The 27,422-nt window shown below is 44.3% G+C and overlaps 1 protein-coding gene across 1 annotated transcript; it reads left to right on the forward strand.

Annotated features, from left to right (window-relative positions):
- Positions 1-944: 944 nt before the first annotated feature.
- On the forward strand, positions 945-27,422 carry SLC6A4 (solute carrier family 6 member 4). Its single transcript, XM_019545788.1, has 14 exons — positions 945-1,269; positions 10,450-11,056; positions 11,580-11,714; positions 12,099-12,318; positions 12,565-12,703; positions 13,529-13,663; positions 15,926-16,029; positions 17,456-17,583; positions 18,083-18,195; positions 18,380-18,511; positions 19,807-19,906; positions 20,213-20,313; positions 22,902-23,069; positions 24,422-27,422. Exons 2-14 carry the CDS (start codon positions 10,594-10,596, stop codon positions 24,494-24,496), a joined length of 2,013 nt encoding a protein of 670 aa, XP_019401333.1. The 5' UTR covers positions 945-1,269; positions 10,450-10,593; the 3' UTR covers positions 24,497-27,422.

Raw genomic sequence — 27,422 nt, forward strand, 5'->3', positions numbered from 1 at the left:
GCAAGGAGGCCAGTTTGACACTGCTGTCTACCTCAGCTTCAAGCAAGAGACTAGGAACGCTCTAGCGATATTAAAGCGACGCTCGCGCAGTGTGCACGAAGCAGTACCGGGGACAAAAGCAAGGTTTTGGGTTCAGGCACACGAGGGTCTGGTTCCAGTACTCCAACTGTCCTTGAGATGGCGTCAGCCGCACGACGCTAAGTCCCCGGCTGGCCTTCGAAGGGGGCTAGCGGCCAGAGAAAGGGAAGCAATGATTATAACCCTAGGCTTGTTTGTTCTCTGAGTTTCTGTTCTTTCTGAACTGCTCCGAGCAGATCTCTGCAGACTGCCTGTTGCTTACACCAGGGACTTTGTTGTTCTTGAAGTTAGCTATTTTTTTCATATGGTTTTCTACTTGCTTTTCCAGCTCTGCCTATCAACCGAGGCACTTGCTCACTGGTCCATCATTTACCATCTTTATAAACAAAATGTTTAAGTTTCAAACTGTCCAAGTCATTTGTCTCCACTGAAGGAGCTTGGAGAGAAAACATTCATGTCAGGGATCGCATTGGGGGATTTTAAAGCGGAGAAGGAAGAGGGGAAGTTCCTTGCTTAATTAATTAAAGCCCGACAAACACACTTTTCAGGGAGCTTGCAGCGACATCTTACAACCAAGCCAACTCCCCATTTATATTTCTGCATTAAAAGAACGCAAGTGTTCAATAACCAGGAAGATTAATGACTAGCCCTTTCTCTGCTCGATTATAAGCTAAAACCCCAGAACTTCTTTCTTTGATCTACCAGACTCACCTGCACACTTCTAATTCACTGCCTCCCTCAAGCCTTCAGTCCCAGTTTTTGTCCTCTTGTTCCTACCACCCACACACTTAGGGCTGTAAGGAGAGAGACAGGAGCTTCATCCCTCAACCGTTCGTCTTCCCTCCCTCCCTCCCTCTCGCTCACTCGCCTGCCTTTGCTGGATCCTGCGCTCCTGAACTGATCAGAACATATAAATGTAGCCACCCACCTCTAGGAGGAAAACTGAGCTGCAGCCCTGGTGAAACATAAAGTTAGCTGACTAAAAGTGACGCAAAAATTCTTAAAGAGCTCTTTGGCAGCAGATTATCTGGAAATCAGACCATGTGAGGGGGATTGGTGTACAAAAACCTCAACAAGATGCTGAGTTGCCCACAGGCTGAGTTTCAGAGGCTCTGAAGTAAGCATAGGGTCAGGGTTGCTCAGGCTGGGATAACTCCAGGGGAAGACGCTTCCTATTCATCTGAAAGACAGGTACCTTTTAATCTTGCTTTCACCCCACAGCTCTTTAATGCTATATGAGCTAGACACAGGCTCTTTTATGGGGAAGATACTGCCTTCTGCTTCAGGTGGGCATCTGAGTTGCATTAACTTTCACCTCTTGCAACTTCTATTCTGAGCTGCAAGGCGACAATGATCACTTGATAGAAGACCTTTCAATTCCTCGTTTTGTAGTGCTGTTTTTTAAACGAACGCTGTATAAGTTCCCCCGGCAACTTCTGGAGGGTTGGGAGACAGACTCGGCTGTTGTGTCTTTGGGGAAAGGATGACTTAAATCTTGAAGAAACTTTGCTAAGTGCATGGTTCTGCTTGCTGTTCTGCTGTGACATGCCCACTGCCTAACTCAGGCACTTGTCCAACAATTATGAATGTTGGAGAGAAATGCTTGCAGCAGAATGTGTTATGATCATTGGAAATTAGTTTATAAAGCATGCAAAGCCCTTTTAAAATTCAAGCCAAAAATATACTAACAGAGAAATGCATGAAAAGGGCAGAATTGGACACAGAAATCAATGTGAACTCATTTCTTTTAAAAGGACCAAAACAGCGATTTTATATTTCAAATAATCACATATTATTTCAAGAGGGTTTATATACACCACAATAGAATAAGCTGAAGAGTATGCCATAAGTGTATTTACATTGCAATTACTTTTTACTGGGGAAATTAGCCATCTGATTGAGCTGCCTACAATTTGGCTCAACATAGCAGAAGTGCCAGTAAGAATGTAATGTCATCAAAAATGGACTCTAATATAACTTTTTTCAGTGATACAGTAAAGGTATCTTGAAGCATTCAGAACAGGAAAGGGAGACCCAAAAAGAAAGGCATAGCTTTAGGGAGAGAAAAGGACTTGGAGTTTAAATTGGATACTGGGATATATTATAGCATGGGACTGAACTTGGGCTGTTTATTGGCAGGCACTTTCATTGGGTTAAATGTCATGCAACCGATGTGTCTGTCTGTCAGCGTTTCTGCTAAGTGGATTGATCGTAATCTTCTCTGCCCTGCAACCTGGAAACAATAAGGATTCTAAGGACGTTCTCTGGAAATTAGGCATTCAGTAAATGTCTCTTGTGGGTGCACTGAACAAGGGGGAGGGAATGAGTTTCAAACAGCTCTCCAAATTAACCCCCCAAAAAGCAAAAAAACCCCGTGGGAATCTAATAAAAAACAAATGATCTCTTAGCATGGAAAATGTATGTCATCTCCTCTCTCTCATACTCTCCTGCACAGACGTATGTGCTGCTGAGTTTTGAACCAGGAGCAGCACTAGGGAGCCTGAGGACATGAGGACGGATCACTACAGTGTCGCTTCTGGTGCTAACGTCTTAATTCTCTTCCAAAGATAGGTCAGCAGCATTGTACGTTTGGCCGGTTATGGTGTTATGTGAGTAGACTTGTACCATAGTGGGTACAAGTATTTTCAGAAAGCACTACAGCAGAGTTTGGACCCAGGCTGTATGAGTTGGTAACAAGTTGTAAGATCAAGGCATTTTGTGACCATTCATTTTCCTTCCTCCAGCCATAAAAAATTACAAACATAATCAGAACAAGAAACATGTCCTGTTACTAGTCTGTCTTTGAACTGTATTGTGTGCATACGTGCATGTGTCGTGTTATGCAATGTGCATGTATTATTATTAACATGTTTTTATGCTTGCTGACAATGTTCTAGGAGTTTTGTGATATTTAATGCATTATGAGTCTTCATAGAAGCTATATATATATACTGGGAAAAAGGAGAGTATCATTCCCTCTAGGTTTATCTACTCCCGTACCGTCTCCAGCCATAAAATATATTTGCCCCCTCCCATGAGTTGGACTGTCTTTAAAATGTATAGCATTGGACCATCTACTTCAGTGTGCAGCTTTGGCATTAGTACGTGGTGTTTCTTCTGTAAGAATTACACAGGTAAATCCTCGTCACACGGTCTCTCGCTATGGGAGTGGTAAATAGAGAATTAAATAAGACCAAGGTTGCAATATGGACTTCAGAGTGAAGGTGGATATTCCTTCCTTAATATGCCAGGCTGTGTTGCTGCACACGTGGTACTTATAGCATAAATGGGTATGGTCATATGCAAGAGCCCACCAGACAACTGTGTTGCTCCTGCCACTCGTAGTCTGGTTAACACTGCTAGGAAGGTCACTGATTTCAGTACGACTGCTTGTAGAGTATGGCACTGCTCGGTGTTAGTGTCAGCAACTCACTCTTTCTCAGTTATTCCCCTTTAAGTGTAACTAGTATTCATATACAAGATCTATGTTACCATCTCCTTTCTGTAAGCTTCGTATAAGGTGTTCAGTCATTAAGGTGATGGGCAGCAGTTAAAACCCTAAGATGCATCAAATCTTTGAGACTTGGATCAGATCCAAAATACATGAAAGATTCATTGTGACCCACTGACTTCAATGGGCTTTGAATTAGGCTGACACTTCACTTATTATTTGCCACTAGACTAGATAAGGCATAAATAAAACAAAGTGCAGTGACTAACCCAACACCAGTTGAGGGGTGGACTAGAGGTGAGCCGATGTGTCTTCTCTGTGCCTAGTTCCTGCGGCTCTGGTCAAGCAGTGCGATTTCCAAGCCAGCACGGTTTGTCAGGCGATTACAGGCGTGTCAGGTTTGGATATGTGAAATATGCTGATCTGCAGTGACAGATATTAGTGAAGGATCTTCTAGAAACCAAACTGATCTGGTTTCTAATAGATACAAACAGGCACATTTAGTAGCAAAGTATCCGACCATTGGGGTGTCAGTTCTCGACACGGTTTTCTGCTAGAAACCGGAAATAAAAGGAACTGAAATGTGATGCTGGCGGGTTTTAAATATGAATTGGCTAGAACTGGTCACTCCTCCTTGCTGAACACCTCTCATCACCATGGTCTGCCAGCACCTAGCGTATCACATACATATTTTAATTAAAGGTCATTTGTAGACTGTGCTGCTGTACAGGTGTAAGGAGAGAGACGAAAAGGAATTAAGGAGCCCCTGCTCCCCTGCACGCGCAGGAAGCAAAATGTTGCTGTAGGGATGAGTTGCACAAGGTCCTCCACAGCCCTTTAGTCCCGTGGGTACCCGGCACAGGGGACACAGGTGGAGCTGAGGAAAGGAACGGAAAAGGGCCAGGGATTTCTGAGTCCATACTTACGTAGGTCCAGTGCCTGCGAATCCCCATGCATATATATACGTTTTAGGAGGGCTCTGGTTACTATGTTGCCTCCTGTGCTAGCTAAACGGTTTGTATCCCTTCAAAGAAACCTCCCGCTTTGTGCTCTCAATGCCTATTTACTTGGGCTTTGTACATGTATGTCTGCCTTGTGAACTGTCTCCGGGGCAAAGCGCAATTCAAAGCCGAGCAACATCTACATGTAAAATGAGTCCCAATGCAGGCCAGATTAAGAGAGATTATTTCAATGTACAGTATGAACAACAATAAACACTAGTTTGTTCGGATTTGCTGGAAATATTCATTAACCTTTCACTCTCCAGCCTGGAGCCTTTTAAATCTCAGCAGGTGCTGGTGCCGCAGTGGACAGAAGTAATGCAGAAGGAGCATAGGTTTCTATCTGTGCTCAAAATGATATTAAACCTGTCACAATCATTCTACTGGAACTCGATAACGATTTATTCAGGGACTGATACTGCAGAAGGTTCAAGCGTGGTTCAATGCATTTGGACATTACAAAAGAAAATATAATTAATCTGAAGGAAGATGTATGCACATACATGTACTTCCTTACTGCCAGATTTAATAGGATAATTTTGTGATCAGTATTAACTTTTAGAATTGTGACCGCTAAGGATAAGCACATCTTGTGCTGTAGAGGATACATTAATTGCCACATGGCCCAGGAAGTTAGGCACACACCCATGCCCCGTCTCATGTGCAATACTGCACAGCTGGCATGAAGCAACGCTGAGGTCTGCCTTCCCCCGAGGCATCAAGAACTGATTTAATGCTAATGGAAGGACAGATTTGACTGTGTTGCTCTTCTTGCCAACATTCAGATTAAAGGCAAATATTAGTTTTCCATAAGCTTAGGGAACAGAAAAATGAAGCTTTTTTGCTGGACAGATTGATTTGTAGTGCTGCTTGTGTCAGTTTGAATGTTGCACCAAGTCAAAGTGAATTTATGAACAACAAAAATTATTACTTGCAGAAGACATGAGGATATTTGTGCGTTTCATGGTTTTTAACAGTGCTTGTCTCATGTCTTCAGGTACTGATACCAGCATTTCTTCTCTGCCTTTCTCACTCAGTGGGCACGTCTACACAAGACAGTATGGTGCAGAAGCAACGAGCTATTGCGGTGTAGCTTGCTGCTACCGTGCAGTAGAGTTACTGGGCACTAACCGTGACGCGATGCTACTGTGCACTAGCGTCACAAAAAACCATGCGGCGACAGGACCGTGCAGTAACAAGTGTGCAGTCTGCTGCACGTGCAGACATGGCCAGTATCACTGAGCATCAAATATGAGGTGGCTTCAGTTTAGTATCTACTAAACCAATATGATATATTCAGTTGACGCTGGTGTTTGGCATGATTTGCAGAGGCACCAAGGTTGACAGATGCAAAAGACGTTTCTCATGCCTGTCCATGCGGTTTTGCTAAGGCAAAGCTGAGGTTCACTGGAAAATGAGGACTGCAGTTTCCAGGCTCTCAGCTGGCACCTCTTCTGTACCCCCAACACTTCAGTCTTGGGGTCAGTGAGCTGTTAGCTGGGAGAGAGATGCTTAGGGCCCCTGAAATACTACACTTGTGGAAGGCAGCAGAAAACTAACTGCAGTTTCCAGGTCTCATGTTCTCTACTAGCTTTTATTTTTTTGGTCTGTAGCTATTTCAGTTGTTGATAAAGAGCCAATGCATATTTATGTAAGCATGACCTTTGCAACAGCTCAGAACAAAGACAGATAGTCAGCTGTTATTACTATGTCTTTTGCTAAAATAGCCAACGAGAAATAGACACTACAGCAACAGAGAGAGGCCGGCAAGCAATAAAAAGGGGGATCCTCCAGTATTAGCATAACTCTCCCCAGGATATCCAGCTAAAGTTCTTAGCATCCCCTGGGCCTCCAGCTTACCTTCTGTTACTAAGAATATACATGGTCATGTAACTGTGAAGCTGGCTCCAGAGATTTCCCATCATAACCAAACACCTGTAACAATCTTTTAATTGTTGCCTACACATGCATTTACAGCAGCTGAAATTTACTGTGCAGTAAGTGAGAATAGGCCTGCATCTACACATGCAGGCGTTAAAGTGCATTAACACTGTATGTGGACTGACTTGGGACTAAAGTTAGTCCCAGGTCAATCCACACACACACTGTTACTGCGCAGGAACTAACTGGGAGTCAATCTGATACCTGCATGACGCAGGTATCAAACTTACACTCAAGTCAGTGTAAATCACTGTATTTACTGCACAGTGCAGACTTGCACATGTAGATGCATGCCCCTACGGCACAGTAATTTTGGTTACTGCACAGTAAATGTGCATGTATAGACGCACCCAATAAAGGAGGGTTCCAATTTCAGCTATGGCCCCTGAGAGGTCACAAACCATTTTGTGGGCCGGAGGTTAATTCTACTGAAAATCTTACCAAAATGTTTAAGCTAATCCAGTATTTCTTTCCTTTCCGTTATGAATTTTGGCTAGAGGGGATCCGGAAGGAGTTTTGTTCTGGACAGACAACTAGCTTACTTGTCACACACCCAGAAAAACGAGTAAGCTTATTCAGCTGTCTTTCCTCCACAGAGAAGAACATGTTCATTGCATAAACACGATCGGGTAAAAACCTCCTGTCTCTGTACTCCGGTGTACTGCATGTGAAACTTCTTTCCCGTGTCAATGAAATGGACACACTGTGCGAAGAATAATCAAGGATTCGACACATATAGTACAATCAGTCAAACTCCTGTTTCAGCCTGGATGTCGAATAGTCCTTCGTCTTGCTAACAAATCACTTCCTTTCACTCCTGTTTGGGCAACTAATAAACCTGCTCTCTCCATTGCTTTCAAGCAGGTGATTCACAATGTTCATGAAATAGCCGCCATCTTGCCTGAAATACCACCTGCAGAGAGTTTGGTCTCGCTCTTGCTGGGAACAGAAGAACGGCAACACTAGGGCACACCGCTGCTTGTGCACGCCCTTTACTCTGCCCCCCGCAGCGGACTCTTTCTTGCTTGCCACTCGACATGGGAAGTTGGTGTAAGCTGGCAGAGCTGCTCAGTGCCGTCCAGCCGCAGAGCCTCCCACACGCAGCTTTCTCCCATCTTTCTTCCCCAGCTCTTAGGGAAGCGGTTTACATTGGATGCTGAGGAGCACATTTCATTGGATGGGATGGCTGCCCAAAGTGTTTGTTGTAGATATAGTAAGTGTCTGTTGTCAGGAGATGCCAGTTGAAAAGCTTAAACTAATACTGAGAAGGGCTGCCTAGGCTCCGCTCGCAGGGGCCTTTCTCGTCTCCGGTGTAAAGGTACCTTCCCTGATAGTCCAGGCTTCATGTTGTTTTCCGCTAACGTCGGTCCACCTCCGGGGCCAGATTCTCAAAGAGAAGTTAGATACCAGAAAATACAGATAGGTGGGTCGGAGGACTTTCAAAAGCCCATAGACAGAATAAGATGCCTGATTTCCGTTTGACTTCATTGACTGGACGTTTACCTTGCTCAGGTCCTTCTGAAAATCCCAGTTAGGTCCTTTTTTTTTTTTTTTTAACTACCTAAAAAACTTGGCATTCTGGCCCTGAACTTTTTACTGAGCTCCCAGTTTAGAGACCCACCTCTTCAGCCTAGCCTGCAGCAGCTGCTGAGATGTGGGCAGCAGAATTTAGCTGCGTGGCTCTGTCTGCCAGCTCTAGGTTACGTCCGCGACACCTGATCGCACGTTCACTTGGTTAAAGACGGCTGGGCTTGTTTGAGGCACGGCGCTGTACAACAGACCTATCTCTAAATGAGCTCTAACACAATAACCAAATATAAGCTGCCCCCTTCCTGTGTGATTTACACTTGTGCAACTGCTAGTTGTGTCAGCAACAGTGTTAATGGGGAGAACAACCCAACGTGGACTTGCAGAGATGATGCTGACTGGAAACACCTGAAATGCTGACATCTCAAGTACAGAAAATTCAATCACGTGGGTGTAATTAGATGAGCATTCTTTATTGCTTTCCAGTATACTAGTCATATGTACAAAGTCCAGAAAGGGCTCAAGTTTAGGTTACTTTTCCATTTTCACACCTGGTGCTGAAAGGAGCTTCCTCAATGCAGAAAGGGGAGTGGGATTGATGTCGGCCTCATCTAAGTCTTGTCTGTTACTGTCAGTGAGATCAATACCCGCATCTGCACGAGGTCCTGGGGGAAGCGCGCAAGGGTCTGGACTGCAAAGTGCACGGTCTTTTAAAGTCTCGCAGGTAAACAAAAGCATTTTTCTTTGTTCTAGAATTATTTTATCAGCAGAAGTTGTGAAGCTGTTTCTTTGTGGATGATTAACTAATGCTAGTAAAGTACTGTTAACTAGTGTTATGATGAGAAGTCAGTGTTGCCTAGACAGTGCCTGTTCTCAAATGAAAGACATCATCTCTGTGAACACAGAGAACGTAACACATGGACAGAGTGGGCAGCTATGAATTACGATGCTCTAGTAACACCTTCAAAGGCTTATAATCTTGACACCTTCCTGCTGATTGCCCTTATGCCTCTCCCTTTTTCTCTTACATCTGCCCATGAATAGGAAGAGGTGAGGTCTAAAGGTCTGAGGACAAGGGTGATTAGGAGCTCCTGAGTTTAATCCTGGCTGTGCAATGATTCCCTCTCTAGCCTTCAGCCAGTAACTCCACTTCCTAGCCCTAGTTTCCCCCTTTGTAAAGTACAGCGTATTGATTCCTCTTCGTACAGTGTCATAATAATTACTGATAAAATGCTTTGGAAATAAAACAGATACATAATCATCATCACTAGTGTACAAGAGCATTGGGTGGCAGCTTGCAATGAAGGACAAGCTCTGTGCCTCACGCTACCAGGGCTGACTGTTGCTTTGTGATCTTCCTTTAACACAGTCTGTGTCCTAGCTGCGTTGCTCCAGATAATGACCTGAGAACAAATGCGAGTCGCCTGAGAGCTCACAATGCGAGTTCTCCTGTTCGCCTTTGCTCTGAGGGAGAAGCAATTTTACTTTACCCTTTTTCTCCGAAGCAGCTGATTGTCCCATGGCTATTCTGACAGGTGAGCGGGGAGAAAGGAACAAGAAGCCAGGGCTTCTCCTAAGTATCACGCTGTGATGCTGTCGCTTGATATTGGGCAGGTGATCTATCATCCTGTCCTGTTACATTGTGGGAAAAGGCAAGCGAATGCAAAGCAGAAAGGAAAGGAAGGGCACCACTCTTTGAAGGAACTTGATTTTCAAAGAGCATTTTCAGCTAAGGTACCGTGTTGTCCAGGAGAGAATTTCAGCATGCTCAGAAAGGACGAAGTTGCCCCTAGTCAGACTCCCTTTTGTGTGAAGCTTGATAGAAATCCAGTCCTCTCTCCATTGGCGCAGCTTTCCCAGGCTCTATATTACCCTGAAGTGCGTCTCCCAAATGGCAGAGCTATCGGTTAGGCTGGTAGCTCAGTATCGCCCTTTCAACTGCTATTTGGTTTTTTCCTTCACTATTTTCCAAAACAGTATTAAGCTTCCACAGCATCTTTCCCCTGGTTCGGATTGGACGAACCTAAACATTTAGCTAATTCAAGTGAGCACCTAGAAGTCAAAACGCTTATCTTGAGCTGCTTTCCAAACCTGCTGGATCTATCAAGTCAGGCTGATTCTGCAAGAAATGTCTGGTGAGATTTCCGGGGGGGGATCATGAAAAATTATTTGCAAATCTATAAATATCTAAATATTTTATTTCAGTGACCTTTGCGTACTTAAAGGTTCTTCCTCCTACTGTTGAGTGAAACTTAGGAGATACTGCTGGAAGTTGCAGGATGAAATTAGGAAAAGGAAAGTCGGGATACAGGCAGGCTGTAGCCTTCTTGGTTTAAGGACATGCTACAACCAAAAACCCGGCTACAAGATAGGCACACTCCTCAAAGCTGTAAAGCCATCAGCACCAGCCAGCCTTGACACAGATGTTAACTGTTTTTCCCTTCTTTGAAGCTCAGCGTGCTTCCAAGCCAGTGGAAATAAAGACCAGAGAAGAATCTTGTGGCGCTTCAGAGCGCACAGCTCTGAACAGCGCAAGGGGACTGTGTTCCAGGTCCACTTGCAAATGGACAGGAGCAATATCGTTTAACTAGCAGAATGGAAAAGACAACATCTAACAATGAGACCCTGCCCCTTACCACTAGGCAAGAGCTCTCGGACTGTAAGGAAGGAGAAGACTGCAAAGAGAATGGACTTCTAGTCAGGAACCCGAAATCTGCCCTGCGGCTGGTGGAGGATGGCAATAAAGTCCACCCTGGTCAGGGGAATAAAGAGGAGGCAGAGCAGATCTCAAACGGGTTCTCAGTAGTTCAGAGCCCAGTGCCCTGCAACGGAGTGGGAGATGGAGAAGACGTCCAGTGCGCTGCTCCCGCAGCCACGACTACAACGACCACCACAACTTCCACCACGTGTGGGGCAGAAGCTCAACAACAGCTGATGGAGCTGGATGAGAGAGAGACCTGGAGTAAAAAAATGGACTTTCTGCTTTCTGTCATTGGCTATGCGGTGGATCTGGGAAACGTCTGGCGATTCCCCTATATATGCTACCAAAATGGAGGAGGTCAGTGTTCATTCTGGAAATTATTCCTTACAACCTGGCTTCTCTGGGTATAGGTGGATCAGTTTAACAGCTCATGTTAAAATCATAAGACCATAAAGCACAAGCAGTTGGGTGGAAAGAGGCATTAAGGTAGATTAAGAGAGTAAAATATGCCTACTTTACAGAGGGGGATGCTCAGACAGGATAACCACAAATGCTAGGATAGAAAAAGAAAGATTTGGCAGCACAGCAGGCGGGGGAACTGGAAACCACAGGATGAATTAAGGAAAGGGAAATGGATGCTGAGTAGCAGGCAAAGCTTCCTGACACGGAGATCAGACAGAAGTGGAATGATTTCCAAAGGGAAGAGGTAGAAGTCTTGTTGTTGGGTGTCACAGACCACAACTGCTGTGAAACCTCCTATCGGGGTGCATTTTGGCTATGGGTCCGTGCAGCGATGGCCACAGGGGACAAAGAATGATTCTGTATGCAGTGCTGCTACCAGTGCGCCAGAAGTACTACCAGAGTCCTTGTTTCCTTGCAGGTGCGTTCCTCATCCCGTACACAATCATGGCTGTCTTTGGAGGCATTCCCCTCTTCTACATGGAGCTAGCCCTGGGACAGTACCACAGAAATGGGTGCATCTCAGTCTGGAGGAAAATCTGTCCAATTTTCAAAGGTAATGAGGGGAAGTGGAAGCTTACCAGGAACTCCTAAGGTAACAGCAGAGATTTCCTTTTGAGGGTAAAAAAAATCTTGAAAATCAGGAAAAGCACAACGGGTCACTGCCAAGAGTTCAGGGCCAAAATTCGGGCTTTGTAAGAAATGGTTTCAGAAACGCTCACGTTCATTTTTTCAGAAGTTAGAACATGCTGAAAAAATAAAAATCAACGCAAGGTCACATCTATGTGCACGATACCCATGATTACTTCCAACCCAAAGGATGCAGCGCTGTGTTGGTATACGAAAAACGGGAAGTGAAAGTAACCAAAAAACCCTGCTACTGACTGTAGTCTCTGCGAGCCAGTGCTTACATGTACATAACTGTTTTGTACCTTCCCAGGAATTGGCTTTGCCATCTGCATCATAGCGTTTTACATAGCCTCTTACTACAACACCATTATGGCTTGGGCCTTATACTACCTCATTTCCTCCTTCACGGCGGAGCTGCCCTGGACCACCTGCCAGAATGCTTGGAACACAGGCAACTGCACCAGCTACTTTGGTACCGAAAATGTCACCTGGACCCCGCACTCCATCTCTCCTGCAGAAGAATTTTATACGTAAGTGCATGTAAGTGGAGACAGCAGTACCAGGAAGAATGGCAGATACTGCAGGAGCTTCTTTGGAGGATGAGAGGGATATCTGTTGATCACATGATTTTCATTTAAAAACTGTTTGGGCTTTACCATGCATCCAGTTATCTGTATGTGTAGGGTTGGGGGTATCTCTTGTCTGTCCTGTGTTACAACATCAACGATCTCAGTCCTTGTTCAAAAAAAAAAAAGTACTTTCTTTCCTTTTTTCAGCCGCCAAGTGCTACAGGTACATAGGTCCAAAGGGCTGGATGACCTGGGGGGCATTAGCTGGCAACTGACCCTCTGTTTATTGTTGATCTTCACCATTGTGTACTTCAGCATCTGGAAAGGGGTCAAAACATCTGGCAAGGTGAATGCAACAGCAAGAGAAAGTTGCTTGATGTAGCATGATGCAACTTGGGAGCAGTTTATTAACATTAGAGGAAGCAAGCTTGGTTTTGCAGGGGGCTTTTTCAAGACTTTTTTTTTATGTAGATGTGGCACCTTTCATGTGACGAGTGCCACTGTAATCCAAATAGTACATAACAGCACCATTAGATTACTGTTCTGTGGACAAGAGCTGGCCTACCCAGAGAAAGCGAGGGGTGCATGTGCATGTGTCTGTGTGTACGCACAGGGTAAAGTCATGTCATTGCCGTGCCTGGCAAGTCTCATTATGCCTTTTTTTACAAATAGAACTGGTTGCTTGCCATCCGGGCATGTCAGGTAAACAACCTCAACGCCCATCCATTTACACTAAAACACAGTTATATTTCTGTTTAATCCAGCACTTCAGGTCACACTACACAAATTGGCATCGCTCCCATTTCCCTAGTTGGGAAACTGCACTGCAGAAAGGTTAATACAAACATTTTCCAAAGTCTCAACTAATTTTGGGGGCCTTATTTTTTTTTTTTTTGGTGCCTACCTGAGACATGTAGGATCTTAATTTCACTCGTGCTGAGCATCTGCAGTTTCCATGATCTTTTTTTGGTGTCATGAATTCTCAGCATCTCAGAAAATCACAGACTAGGTATCTCAGGATCAGTGGATGCTTGTGCAAACTGTGCGACTTAATGGTCCCACACTGGCATTGATCATTTGCATGCAATGAAGTGTTCTGTTCAGAACAATATTGCAGTTTCCATTGCATCGTTACCCGTAAAAAACGCTCTCTTTACATTTTCTCCGCCAGGTGGTGTGGGTGACTGCCACGTTCCCTTACGTCATACTCTTTATCCTATTGATACGAGGTGCCACTTTGCCAGGAGCCTGGAGGGGCGTCATCTTCTATCTGAAACCTGACTGGCAGAAACTCCTAGCTACAGAGGTAAGGGAATCTGTATAAAGGGAGCAACAGAGAAACCTGAAAGCTTGTCTGATTTCAACCTGTGTTGAAAGCCTTCCTTTTCAAAAGAAGGCTACTGTCAGCTTAAATAGGTAACAACCTACTATGGATTCAAAAGCCTAATTTCAGCCTATTTTTAAAAATGTTGGGCTTTTTTTTAAAGATGTAATAGTTATGCAGGATAGAGATACTACTTCTGTCCCTGTTCTGCCAGCTAACCTTTCAGGGGCTCCATGGTCAGCCCCGACGTGAAGCTATGGATCAGCTGCAGCTCTGCTACCTGCCGAGCAATCAGTAGTTGGTAGGTAACTTTACCGTGTCGGTAGTTGGCTTTACCATGTTTAATGGAGTCTGCTGTCAGGCGTCGAGGATACGCTGCCCGCCTTTCACAACAGTGACTCAACGTACTAAGCCTGAGAGCCAGGAGAGGTGGGCACGTATGAAGGTGAGAAGAGGGGGGAACATAGCAGGAGCTCTGCAAATATCAATAAGGTGAAGAGCGAAAGCAAGAATGGGGTGAAGGCAAAAACAGCAGCGGCAAAAATATCCTGCCGGCCCAGTGTCTGGTTTTGTTTTGAACCGTATGCAAGAGGTGCCCAGGCCAATCTCCAGACTGTGTTTGCTTCACGACATATGAGGGTCTCTAATAGGGAGGGAGATGGAAAAAAACAAAGCAATAAATTCAACAAATATGAAGATTAAAAACTAATGTTTGTGAGTCTGCAGCTGCCCAACTGATAGGGAGGGTTTTCAATGAAGAGGAAATGAAGAGACACCATTCTCTGATAAAGCAGCTTCTCCAATAAGGGCCCACGGCTTCCTAAAAGCAATAAAGGACATTGATATTGTATTGAATGGATCTGAAGTGAGGACAGCAGATTACAATCGGTGTGCTGGCTGACAGCAGAGCTCTCTCCTGAGGAGATACAGGATGCCCTCACGGGAGAATAAAATATTGGAAATGGGCTCCGGTGAACTCCATGTTCCAATCAAGTGAGGATAAAGGAAGCAGGACCTCTCCCTTTGGGAGGGAATAGAGATCACTAATTTCAGGACACTGCTCGCTGAGGCTCTGGTCATTGTACAACAATGTTTTTGTAATCAGATCGTCACGCTCCTACCTGGTGCGGCTGCCACATGGTCGAACTGCGTCCAGCCCGCTAGACTTGTGTCCACGCCACCAAATGTGGCTTTATCAGTCTCCCAGGAAAAACATCTGGCAGTAACTACACCATCCCTGAGCCCGGAGGACACGTATGCAGATCTGCACTTGAGGAATACGCTCTGGGATGCCTCCCTGCACAGACGGCTTGGCGGAAGAGAGAGATGCCAAACCCACTGCAAAATCATGCCCGTGTGTCGCATCTACACTGCAAAAACTATGCTGAACAGTTTACAGCAAGCGTCGCCTTGGAGGTTTTCAAGGGTGAAACGCCAATAGTTTTCACTAATGAAGTATTTATAACAATGTATAAAGGAATGCTGCATCGCTTCGCCTAGGGGTGCCCAGCATAAGGATAGTCTTAACTATGTCACAAAGGAAAATAAGCATGTGTCCTTGTGAAGCTCCCCTGTGCTGGACGTTTGCCTTTGTCACAAACCTACAAATCTTTCCTCCATGTAATAAACTCTTTGGAATAGGGCTGCAACCCCTGCAAGCCGCGGAAATGCAGTTCTGAGCACCAGTGAGCGCGGCGTGACACTTCATCAAACACATGTAGCAGAGGGTGCCAGAAGCCCAAAGGTTTGTGTCTCGTCTCTGCGAGCTACAGATGAGGGGAGATAATATTATTTCAACTCGCATGCCATGGCTAGAAACAGATGTTGCATTTGTCCCAGGACAAGTTGTGCCCGTGTTTGTCCCAGAACAGAAAAGCCATGGGATCGTCACGCACGCATACCACCCTCCTAATCGGGCCTTACTGAGCGGTGCAAGGCATTGCCACTTTTGTCGCTGAGGCAATCCCAGGACAAGCGTTCAGATGCAGTTCACCATGTCCCAGGACAAACTGTTAGCACGTCTGATCCCAGGAACCTTTTTAGGGTTTATCCCTGAACAACAGACATAGACGTCTGAACGGCTTCGCTTTGTCCCGGGAAAAAAATCTCTCTCCCAGGGCAAATGCAACGTCTGTCTTCAGCCAGTTTCTCTCATACCATGGATTATCGCAGCTACAACGACCTAGACCTGCCGGGCTCAGTTGCTTCGTGTTTTCTTGACTCTCTGCTTCTAATGTTTTTCAGGTTTGGGTGGATGCTGCAGCTCAGATTTTCTTCTCTCTTGGTCCAGGCTTTGGGGTCCTCCTAGCTTTTGCCAGCTACAACAAGTTCCACAACAACTGCTACCAGTGAGTCCCACCTTATTCTCATTAACCTAAATAAAAAACCAACCAACAACTGGATAAGTGTGGGGTAAACATCCTGGGTACAAATATATATTTTAAAAAGAGAAACATAATGTTGCAATTCTGACCAAGTTTCAAGGCCATTTTATTTTCCATCTGTAGTGAATTATTATTATTTGTGTGTGTTGTGGTAACAGCATTGGGAGGCCCCGACTTCAGAAACCCTACATGCTACTCACTGTACAAACCCTAAACAGATGCCTGGTCCTTACCTCAAAGAGTTTCCAGTCCCAAGTCACTCTTGACCTTTGCAGCACTGCACCAATAGGGATGCTAATTACTATCAACCCATTATCATGTGAAGACCTCTCAAAAAGAGCTTGGACTGGGCCCACCACTGAAAGCGGACTGCAACTCATTTAGTCACTGCCAGTGAGACTTGGAGCCTGGAGAGGAAAGGATAGTTGTGGTCGTTTCCTTACGTTCTTACAGATGCTTATTATGTTCTATAACATGAAACTAGCAATTCATTCTCTGTACAGCTGCTGCTGGATTAATTGGAATCCTATATTATTCACCTTTGCACAGTGCGTCTAATGCGCAGAGGCATCCAAAAAGAAATTGAATTCAATGTTTGAAATTCTTCCTTAGACGCATCAGACACTACGCTTCTATCCAAGGGAGAAACGACATCTTGTACTAACCCTATGAGCTGGACAAAACAAAGAGACACTCGAGAAATAGGGACAGACTTTGTCTCATTTCAAGATCAGACTGCTCATCCTTATAACTAAAGAATAAAACTTTTTGATAGTTGCGGAGAGACGACTACCGAATGGCACTGAGCAGAGCTGTCTGCACTTGTCTCAGAACTAGAAACTGCCACTACATACCAGTGCAATGGTTATTGCACTAGGAATATGCAACTGCCTCTGCGGTACAACAGAGCAGTCAGGTGTACAACCAGCAGTGAAGGAAAACATTTAGCCAAAGGCACCAAGGCAAAGCCTCGTTCTTCCAAAAAGTGCCACAGGATTTTAACAGGGACACAAACCTTTGTTTTAGAGGCCTTTTCCCAAAGGATCCTCACGTAGCAAACACAATGCATTTCTAATCATATGCCCTGGAAAGTTGCAGGCAGGGCTAAAATGACCATGTCAGTATTGAAACCCAGGCTTCTAGGCAGACCACAGTCTTTCAAACACGAACAAAGGATCACAGAAACTGAGGGTGGGAAGGGACCTTGGGAGGTCACATCTAGTGCAACCCCCTGCTCCAAGCAGGACCGGCCCCAGCTACATCATCCCAGCCAGGTCCAAGGAAGGAGATCCCCCACCTCCCTGGGTGAACACCCAACAGTCAGTCTTTCCCTCTGGACATAACCTGGCAGGTGCTGGGGTCCTGAGAGGCGCTGGGTTTTCTGTTGCAGGGATGCGCTGGTTACGAGCACGGTGAACTGCATGACTAGTTTTGTCTCCGGATTTGTCATTTTCACCGTGCTTGGATACATGGCCGAGATGAGGAACGAAGATGTGTCCGAGGTGGCCAAAGATACAGGTGGGTTAAAGTATTCTGCTTCTCTCTCAAATTTTCTCCAAAGTTTAGATATAGCTTGTTCCTAAATGCATATAACGTGTTCCAGGCTGGGATGCATTTTACCTCCTAAGTGCTCGCTAAAGATTACAAGTCCAGGAGGATCAACCTTGGCTGGGGACAACCGTCCCTAACTATGCAAAGTGCTTTGTATGTTATGTTACTTTGTGTATTATATTCTCACATAATAAAGATGCGTTCTATATAAATCTAATAAAATAAGTATAATAAATCGTATCACTCGATGTCAAGGGCCGTAACAAAGAAAAACAGGCAAAGACAGCAGTCTGTGGTGTACCACAGCTCTGAAATTGTTCCCTGAAGAGGAAAGGATGTAGAAGTCATATTAGATATGATTTAGTGAGCCCTACTGTGGCTTCAAATTGAAATCTTCCCCTGTGGACAAAGGCATTTCTATTAGAGAGGCAGCAGGGTGATCATCTCCTGTCCTCTCTTGCACCAGGTCCCAGCCTTCTCTTCATTACCTATGCAGAGGCCATCGCAAACATGCCTGCCTCGACCTTTTTTGCCATCATATTTTTCCTGATGTTAATCACTCTGGGACTAGACAGCACGGTGAGTACACAGTACTCTGAACAGGTAGATGAGTGGGGTTAGGCATGCGGAAATACTCCAGAGCATGCCGAATGTCCAGCATCAGATGCACTTAAGCGCCAATGGGTCACTGCCCTGATTGCAGCTTAATTAGTTGGACCGTGGAAATTGTTCTCTTCCTACATCTCTTTGTCATGCTCTTCAGTTTGCAGGGCTGGAAGGGGTGATCACTGCAGTGCTGGATGAATTCCCACACGTCTGGGGCAAGCGCAGGGAATGGTTTGTGCTTGGTCTGATCATCACTTGCTTCTTGGGGTCGCTATCAACCCTAACGTATGTAAGTACCTCACCGGTTTGCTCTCAACATTGTTCGCTGGTTCAGAGTCCTAGGTGACATATTGGGTGGGCCACCGGTTCCCCAAAAGCATCTCCTGGACACACAAAATGTGCACAAAAACAAGCAAGCCAGGCTAGGGAGACTGGTTTCCTTATGGGTTAGAGACCATCAGTCAAATGTATGCCAGTAGTTTCACTCAGAGAGGAATCTGACAGAGTACTGAACCCAGAAAACCTCCAACACATTCTGCATCATGAACCACACAGGTACCGTTCAAACTTTGACCCCACTAAGTGGGTTCATCCTTCAAACCTTCACAAATATAAGCACTTGCCTCACCTCCCTCCAAATCCTAGGTTTCTATACTTAAATACTGCCACATTCATTATCAAAGCATTTGGAACATTTCAAAGCCACAAAAGAATAAGAAAAACAATTTCCTCTAGGAACTGCAACTGGAATTTGGTGACCGGGGCACCAGAAACGCCGACTACTTGCTAATAACCCACAGCTGAATTGCCAGTCCTTGCGTCTCCTTCCTATCAAACAAGCTGTATATTGCTCTTAGTTATGCCTGTGCAACCCTGTGGCCAGCAATGGGGTTTCACTGCTGTAACTGGTGCAAAAACTGGATTAAGAGTGTAGCACTGGTAAAACCACTAGCAGACTCTCCCCATGCCTGAAAAAGGGCGGCTGTGACCGAAAGCTTGTAAAGAACAATTTTTCCAACTATTTAGTTGGTCTAATGAAAGAGATCACATTTACCCAAAGTACCATGCCTGCCTAAAACCATTTCTATTGGGGCTTTTTGGTCCCACTGTTCAAATTCCCCTGCTCTCATTGTGTTCAAAGCATTCACCGTAACAAGGAGGGAGAGCTCCTCTCCAAGGCACAACGCCTGCTCTTTAGCCAAGTCCTGTTCCCAAATGGAAAGAACAGAGACTAATGCAGATTTTGTTTCCTGCCTACTAACCAAGGCTCAGGGAAAGAAAAGGAAGTTGTCATTGCATGGAAAGGTATAGATCCCATCTAGAAATGCCAGTAGCTCTTATTTCAACTTTTCTGCAGGACGGCTTCATTTGCAAAGCATGAGTCAAGGAAAGTATAATGCGGAGAGTAGAGAGGTCACAAGCACTGTCAAGGATTACTCAGATCGGAATAACGTGAAGCGATGAGTTTAGAGTGAATTCAGATCTATGAATACTCTGCTCCTGACAAGGGCAACATATAACTAGCGGCATTGGAGCTGTCATTCTGGGGATTTTGCATAATCGGTGCCATCATCTCCTTCCTAGGGAGGTGCGTATGTGGTGAAGCTGTTCGAAGAATATGCCACAGGGCCAGCTGTCCTAACAGTGGTGTTCTTGGAATCGATTGCTGTGGCCTGGTTCTACGGTAAGGATGTTCCCCTGTTGACAATCGAGGCTGACCAGAAACCCCGGCTGGTATTTCCTCCATCTGTGTTCAGGCAGAAAAAGCAATGCACGTATTACTGAATCTGAAAGCGATATTTCTGATTCCTTTGTCATGGAAGTACAATACAATCCTGAACTCCACATACAACTGGAGGCATTAAGTAATTTAGACTAACTGAGGTCTCTGTGCACTTGACCCTGTCTCATATTGGGTGCTACATCTATTTCCTCTTTATGTCTATGTTTGAATAACGTGCCGCTGTCCACCGCTCATTTATTTTCATAGGCATCACCCGGTTTTGCAGTGATGTGAAGGAAATGCTGGGCTTCACCCCAGGCTGGTATTGGCGAATTTGTTGGGTAGCAATCAGCCCCATCTTCCTTTTGGTGAGTTCATGTTCCCAACTCTCCTCCTCAGTCCAATAAAATCAATATAATAATGCAGTACCTTAGCATCCACACACACAATTTTCATTTACATTCTCCTCCTTGCATTGCTTAAAGACAGCTTTTGTAAACTGACACCATGCAGTTAATGAGACAAATCTAATAAATGTTGCTAGAATTGGGTAGGAGATCAATGCTTGCAAGCATTTCGTGCATGATTTAGATAAACATTCATGATACTGGAAAATTTTAATAACCTATACTGGAGCCCTCCACTGCTTTCACATGTATCTCGGTGAGATGAAATAGCAAAAAATAATGATAGTAAGTACAGAAAAAAAGAAAAACAGATAGCAAGCTAATGTCTTATTTGAACACTAGCTGACTTACAACTGCAGAATCCACCTAGCCAAAATCCACATCAGCAGATTGCATCCTTCATAAACTTCTAATCAGAAATTGGAGCTACCGTCCCAACAGCTGACTTGGCAAAGTTATTAGAAACATTTTTAAACAGAGTTTTTTAAGCCCTGTTCCAAAACCAGTTCACGCTGTCTTTTGTTGTAGCGTCCCTTGGGAACCAAGAGTGTAGTGGAGGTTTATGAAACAAAGCATCTAGATTTTAAGGCCTTCCCAGTGAACTCAAAACACTGCTGGAGTGATTAATGTGTGTTTAACTAATTTTCATTTTATTACTTGTAGACAGAAAAAAAAGCTATAAATAGATGTGTAACCACACATAAATTATGCACTTCTATTCTCTTTATGGTCCTGAAACAATAAAATTCAATTAAATGAAGAGCAATTTGGTTTCAGTGGTGTGGTTACTAGGCAAACCTGATATTTGCAGTCTCTATGGAAACTAAACTAAACTAAGAAAAGCCCAGAAGAAGGTTTGTCGTCTCTTTATGGAAAGTTTGCAAATCACCTAGTGACCTGAATCCCCTGATGAAACCCAGGGGAAACTGAGCTAGAGCTCCTTCCTGTAATAGTTACCAACACCAATACTGTGCTGTTCCAGCCAAATACTTAATTAACGTAGCTTGACTTCAGGCAGTACAGAGTGTGCTGACCGTCTCAGATCTGCTTTTGTACGAGGCTGGAACAACGCTGTCCTGGGGCACGAGCACACAACCAGGTTACAAGGCAGAGGATTTCCAGTGCATCTAGCTGCTCCGAGATAATTATCTGGCTGATGCTCTACAAACCCCCTTCCTCTGTTACCTTGCAGGCGTGCCCATGCCCTTTGTACTATTACCCCTTTTAGCCCCAAGGAACTGAACAAAAGTAAGGGCCCCGTAGGTGATTTTTGATTTGGCAGAGAAATTGAGGATGAAGGCTGAATGTCATCAAAAGAAAACGCCCTTCCCCATTCCCTCCTGCCTACTCACTTCCAACATATAACTACTAGCTATGAGATCTACACTTTAAATATTTTTAATCACACTGGAGTCAAAGCAAAATGTTTTGATTCTGTGTGTGTGTGTGTGTGTGTGTGTGTGTGTGTGTGTGTGTGTGTGTGTGTGTGTGTGTGTGTGTGTGTGTAAACACATCAGGGGAGAAACATAATCAAAAACTGCATACAAATATTCAACAACAGATGAGGGCCGTAGGACACCTATACATCTGAGGGTTGATACGACTTGCATGTATATATAGGATAAGATGGCATATGGCATTGTATGTAGCATTGGGGAAACTGGGATGAGAACAGCGTGTCCAGTTCTGGTGTCTACATTTTAAAAAGGATGCTGAAAAACTGGAGAGGGCGCAGAAGAACCACAAAAATGATTCAAGAGCTTGACAACAATATGCCTTATAGCACAAGACTTGGAGAGCTCATTGTGTTTAGCATACCAAAAAGATGGAGGGGGACTTGATTAACATATATAAACAACTTCATGGCCAGAAAATATTATCTCCTAAAAGTTTATTTATTCTACAAGAGGAAAACGTTAAAAGAACAAGTGGCTGGAATTTACACAAATAAATTCAAATCAGAAATATAGCAAACATTTTAACATTGAGGTTGATTTAACTAATGGTTAAACAAAGTGCTGGGTTCTCTCTCTTAGTGCATTCAAAGCGAGACTGGATGCCCTTCCGGAAGAAACACGTTAGTTAGACCACAGTTACTGAGTTGAACATGGGACAGGGTGAAACGCCATTGTCTGCGATACGCAGGAGGTCAGACAGGACGATTTAATGATTCCTTCCACCCTCAACAGCTATTGCAATATCCTGTTTCTAAATTTAGCTTTGGATGCGAGCATAACAGGTCACTATGGAATAAACTCTCAGGAGTAAAATATTCTCCCTAAAATCTTCTCAGGCAGTGGCTTGCTTATCACCTGAAGTATGAGGTTTTTTTATCCCTTTGATTTATTTTTCTTATGCTGGCTAGCATCACTGGGGGTTCCCATACCTTTGCAGAAGCGTACCAAGAAAACAGAGAGTGTACAACGCCCGTCAATTAGAAACAGAGAGTGTGCCATCCTTTTTCAACCTGGGCTAAGCACTTGCTCCAAATGATCCATTTGGGCAGTGGGTTCCACAAGCTCTAACACTTTCTGGGATTTCTATTTCAGTTCATCATTTGCAGTTTTATATCCAGTCCTCCCGACCTCCGGCTTTTCCAGTACAGCTATCCCTACTGGACCACCATAGTGGGTTACTGCATAGGAACCTCCTCTTTCATCTGCATTCCAGTCTACATGGTTTACCGGTTATCAACCACCGCAGGAACATTTAAAGAGGTATCTGCTGTGTTCTAGTTGTTTCAGTTCCTTTTGGGAGAGAAGGGATGGAAGTGTGCTCTCCCTAGTGATACCAAAGGGCTTGAGAAAGATGTAAAAGATGGTTGCATATCTTCCAGGTGGTGCATGCAAAGGTAAGCACTACAAAAAGTATGTGTTCATCCCAGCCCAATCATGCCAGTAATGCATGGACATGTTGGCTTGTATCGTAGAATCACAAAGACAGGACTGGAAGGGACCTCCATGGGTCATCTAGTCTAATTCCTGCCTGAGGCAGGATCATCCCTATCCAAACCATCCCATACAAATCCACTGTCTAACCTCATAGCAAAACTACAGCCAGCCCTGACACAACACAGGACATAACGCCCAGACCTGCCATAGGGGAACCACAGTGGCCAAGGTCCTGCTTCTATAAAAAGTTGTTAATATATGCTCAAGAGATCCCAGGAAGAGGGCCAAGCCCCCACTACAACCCCCCCCCCAGTCTATCCCAATCTGACCATGGGGTAAAATTCCTTCCTGACCCTAAACATGGCAATTGGTCATGTTTAAGATGGTCAAGTGCTGAGAAGATAGTGTCCAATAGTATAACCCTCAATGGTGAAGTGCTTCAAGGTACGGATGAAAAGTGCTATAGAAAGGGAAAGTGTCAGTTTGGGTACAAAGTGTTGAGTTTTGCTGGATTTGGTGGCCAGAGATGCAGGTAGAGAGTACAAATAGTGATACTCCGCTGCGAGCCCACAAGCATTTTCAGACTTTCAGGAATGGCAGATACTTCTTTTCTCTGCCAACCACCACAGAAAGGGAAAAAGTTTATTATGGACAGAAGAAAGGAGGCAGCCAATGCAACTCAAAGAGCTTTAGTTGACTGTCTCCAGGTCAGAGGCAGAGAGCCAAATCCACAGAGGCACCACTACCCATATCCGAAACAAACAGTCCTCCCCACATTTCGATACGAGATCCACAGCCAGCTGGAATGTCATTTTGGGAGCTCTCATGAGGTATACATGAAGATCCAGTAGGAGAAGAGATGCTCAGTAAAGGTCATGGGATTCAAATAAATGACCGAGTCCCAGAGCAAATAATCGAGAAACTCTCTAGAGTAGCTGGATGCAATAACGTGCATGAATTAGAGACAGAGAGTGTACACTTTTAGAGCGCTTCACCCCTGCATAGTGCTGTACAAACGCATGTTGAGCCTGGGCCACAACCGGGAGGAAGGCAGATACTCTAAAGGAGGGTGAGGTTTTTCTTTACAGTCTCCACTGGTTCGTTCTTTCGAATAATGGGAGATCGACCTGAAACTGAAAACTGCTCCACTTCTGACTAGTGTGTTTTCTTCTCAACAGCGTGTTTTAAAAAGCATTACTCCGGAGACAGCCACAGAGATCCCTTTTGGGGACATCCGCATGAACGCTGTTTAAGCTAACCTACCTTTTCTGGGGGAAAAAAACAACATAAATGTTTCTTTCCCGAGGCTCCCTCCTCCAAAGAATTGAGTTTCCAGCTAAGCCAAGGAACAGGAGGGAGTTTTCCACAGAGGCTCAGAAACCGGCAATGTGCATCTGGAAGCACGGTGCCTCCAGCGTACATATCCAAACATTTCCATGAAATCTGCTGTGCACTGCAAACCAGACTACGAGTTCACTGCTGAACTAATTCATTTAGGAAACATGAGGATATTGTGTGCGTGTGTGTGTGAGAGAGAATGCAGTCACTCGGTGGATGAGCACCGGGGCCGTCTGGAAGCATGTGTGACTCCCTCAATCATCCCTAAAACGTAGGAGGAATATCATCAGTTAGGATTAGATTTAGAAATCTCAAGTCTGTGGCTGTACTCCTGTATCTTCCTCAATGTGACCATTTGTACTGGAACCATGTTGTATTTGCTTCTAAGGATCTCGTTGCTTCAACAAAGGTTGAAAAATACAGGAAAATAGTTCTGATAGCCATATACTACCCAAGTTATTCAGAGCTTTGTAGCTTAAAAAATGAATAGGACTCTCAGACCCTAGGGTATTTTGTTGTGGAACTAGCAGAGGATGATGTAGGAAACAAGCCCAAAGAGCACTGCACCGCTCTGTACACAGTAGCACACCCAGATAGGAGCATTTTCCTCCCCTATTCCTTATACCACTTCTGCCTCTGTCAAAGACAGGAGACTGGGCTAGCTGGACCACCGGTCTGACCCAGTACAGCACTGCTGATGTTCTTACGTTCTGTCGTGCACTTTGGACCACACCAGTTCCCTTTAGTTGGTTCTTGCATAAGTCACACGCACCAGAATGATTTTTAAAGCTCTGGGTTTCACAAAATGCTCAGCCTCTTCCCATTTCTGTCTGGGACCAGTTACACAAAACAGTCGGCCCACCCACTTCTTGGTCGTAGGTCACTCGACAAGCTGTGATGATGTTAGCAAACGCTACGCTCCGTTGCCATCTCTCCATCACTTTTAGCTACGTACTCACAATGACATTTCCCAGACAAACTACTTCCTTTCGAAACAGGAGCCCAGTGTGAATTGCTTTAAGGTCAGATGCCAGAAGCTGGACCATTGGCTTGTTTATGGGAACTGTGCTCCACAGCTATAATCTGCTGGAGCTTGTGGTTTTTTCCTATTGTTTTCTTGTTGCAAAACTAAAATTTAGGTTAACTCTTTAGACTTGGTGGCTTACAAAAGCTTTACCAAAAATATAGCAGTCTGTACTAAAATCAACTTTTCTAGCCTTTACCCTGAAGATGAAGGGGGAGGGGATGGGGGATATTTTACCCTGAACAAGTGCTTGAGTGAAATTCTGCAAGGGTGAATCCTAATGGTAACTGTTGGTATATACTTAAGAGCATTTAATTGCAATTTCAATTCCATGCAACTTTAAATTCAATACAGCATATATATGTACTTGCACCTTCCAAATAAGGGAGCAGGTTAAATAGTTAGTAAACTTCTGACTAACTGCTACTGCCAAGTCAACTGCAGGACCACAGAATGACTGCAGTTAGATGGAAGTTGCTTAGCTAAACCTATGTAGTTACTATGTAAATAAAGAAGATTTATGTTATATTTTTACCCCTACCACTTGCAGCCTTACAAAGTTTTGTTATAAAACCCTAAACAAATGAAATTAAAATAGGGCATAACACTTCCTGATACCTCTACCTATGCGATGGAGTGCTAAAAATGAGGTCACATGTGGATTTATAGAGGCAGACACTCAGAAACCAGCAAAAAGAGGGGAAAAGGCTTACAGCAACAGAAAGAACCTGCCTTGGGCACAAAGGAGTGTACTCACGTGTTTGTCATCTGAATACCATACATCTTACAAGGGTTTTCTCCCTCTGTATGTAGACATGTACTCCAAAGCATGCCTATTAGAGTAACCCTGTAGATGTGAGATCATTTATCGTTAGGTGTTTAACCTAACCCACTTCCAAGGAAATAATTTAGAGCAGCGAAAGATTAATTTGGTCTAAACTGCTGACAAAGAGTCTCAGGGCCACACAAGTCCTGTCTAATGGGAATACTGTTTCAACAGCACCATGAGAGACAAAATAAATCTGTTTCTCACTGGATAATGACTTGCAACTTAACCCTCACTACATGTAAAAGTGACTTTTAAAATGGATTTTACACAGAGCGGACATAGGGTATGCTGGAGTTGAACACAAGGTGACTCAAAAACCCCTGTGTAGGACGTGCTTTTTTAATATTTAAAACTGTCTAATATTTCATATCACCAGTAAAGCAGAAGCACCAGAAAATTAGAAGCCACTTGATTGTTAAACGTTTCTGCCATAAGCTTGTTACTGAAGAAATACATATGAAGCTGCAGCATAGACTGAGCAGGATAATCACATACTTCCTACATCACTTTTGGGAAATAAAGAATCACTAAATCAGATTAGGCAATCCCAGCTGGTCTGTGTCCAACCCATGCCAGAAGTGTCACCTATTTTTAAACAGATACCAAATATAAATTGAATTTCTGCCTGCACCAAAGCAAACAGTAACAGCTAGCTTTGCTAGGCTCATTCCAAAAAAAAAAAAAAAGTACTGCTTAAAAACTGAGCTCACAGCTCTGCTTTCTATTAGTTTTTACTAAGTCCTGCTACAAAACACAGCACAAGGAGACACTCGGCTGCCATCCAGCAGGAAGCAGAAGGTGATTAGGTTCAGAAAGGGCGCTATCCGCAGTGAAGCCAAAAAGGTCCTTTCCCAAAGTGGAACTTGGGACATGAATTCTGCCAAGTACCTCTGTAGGAATCTCTGCTTTTTCCTGGGCATTGAAAGAGTATGGGAACTGTGTGGCAATGCCATATTATGGCCTTATTACTGTAATTGTAACTGGGGGG

Source organism: Crocodylus porosus, unplaced genomic scaffold (assembly GCF_001723895.1).
Source record: "Crocodylus porosus isolate Cpor-Errol unplaced genomic scaffold, CroPor_comp1, whole genome shotgun sequence".
Lineage (NCBI taxonomy): Eukaryota > Metazoa > Chordata > Crocodylia > Crocodylidae > Crocodylus > Crocodylus porosus.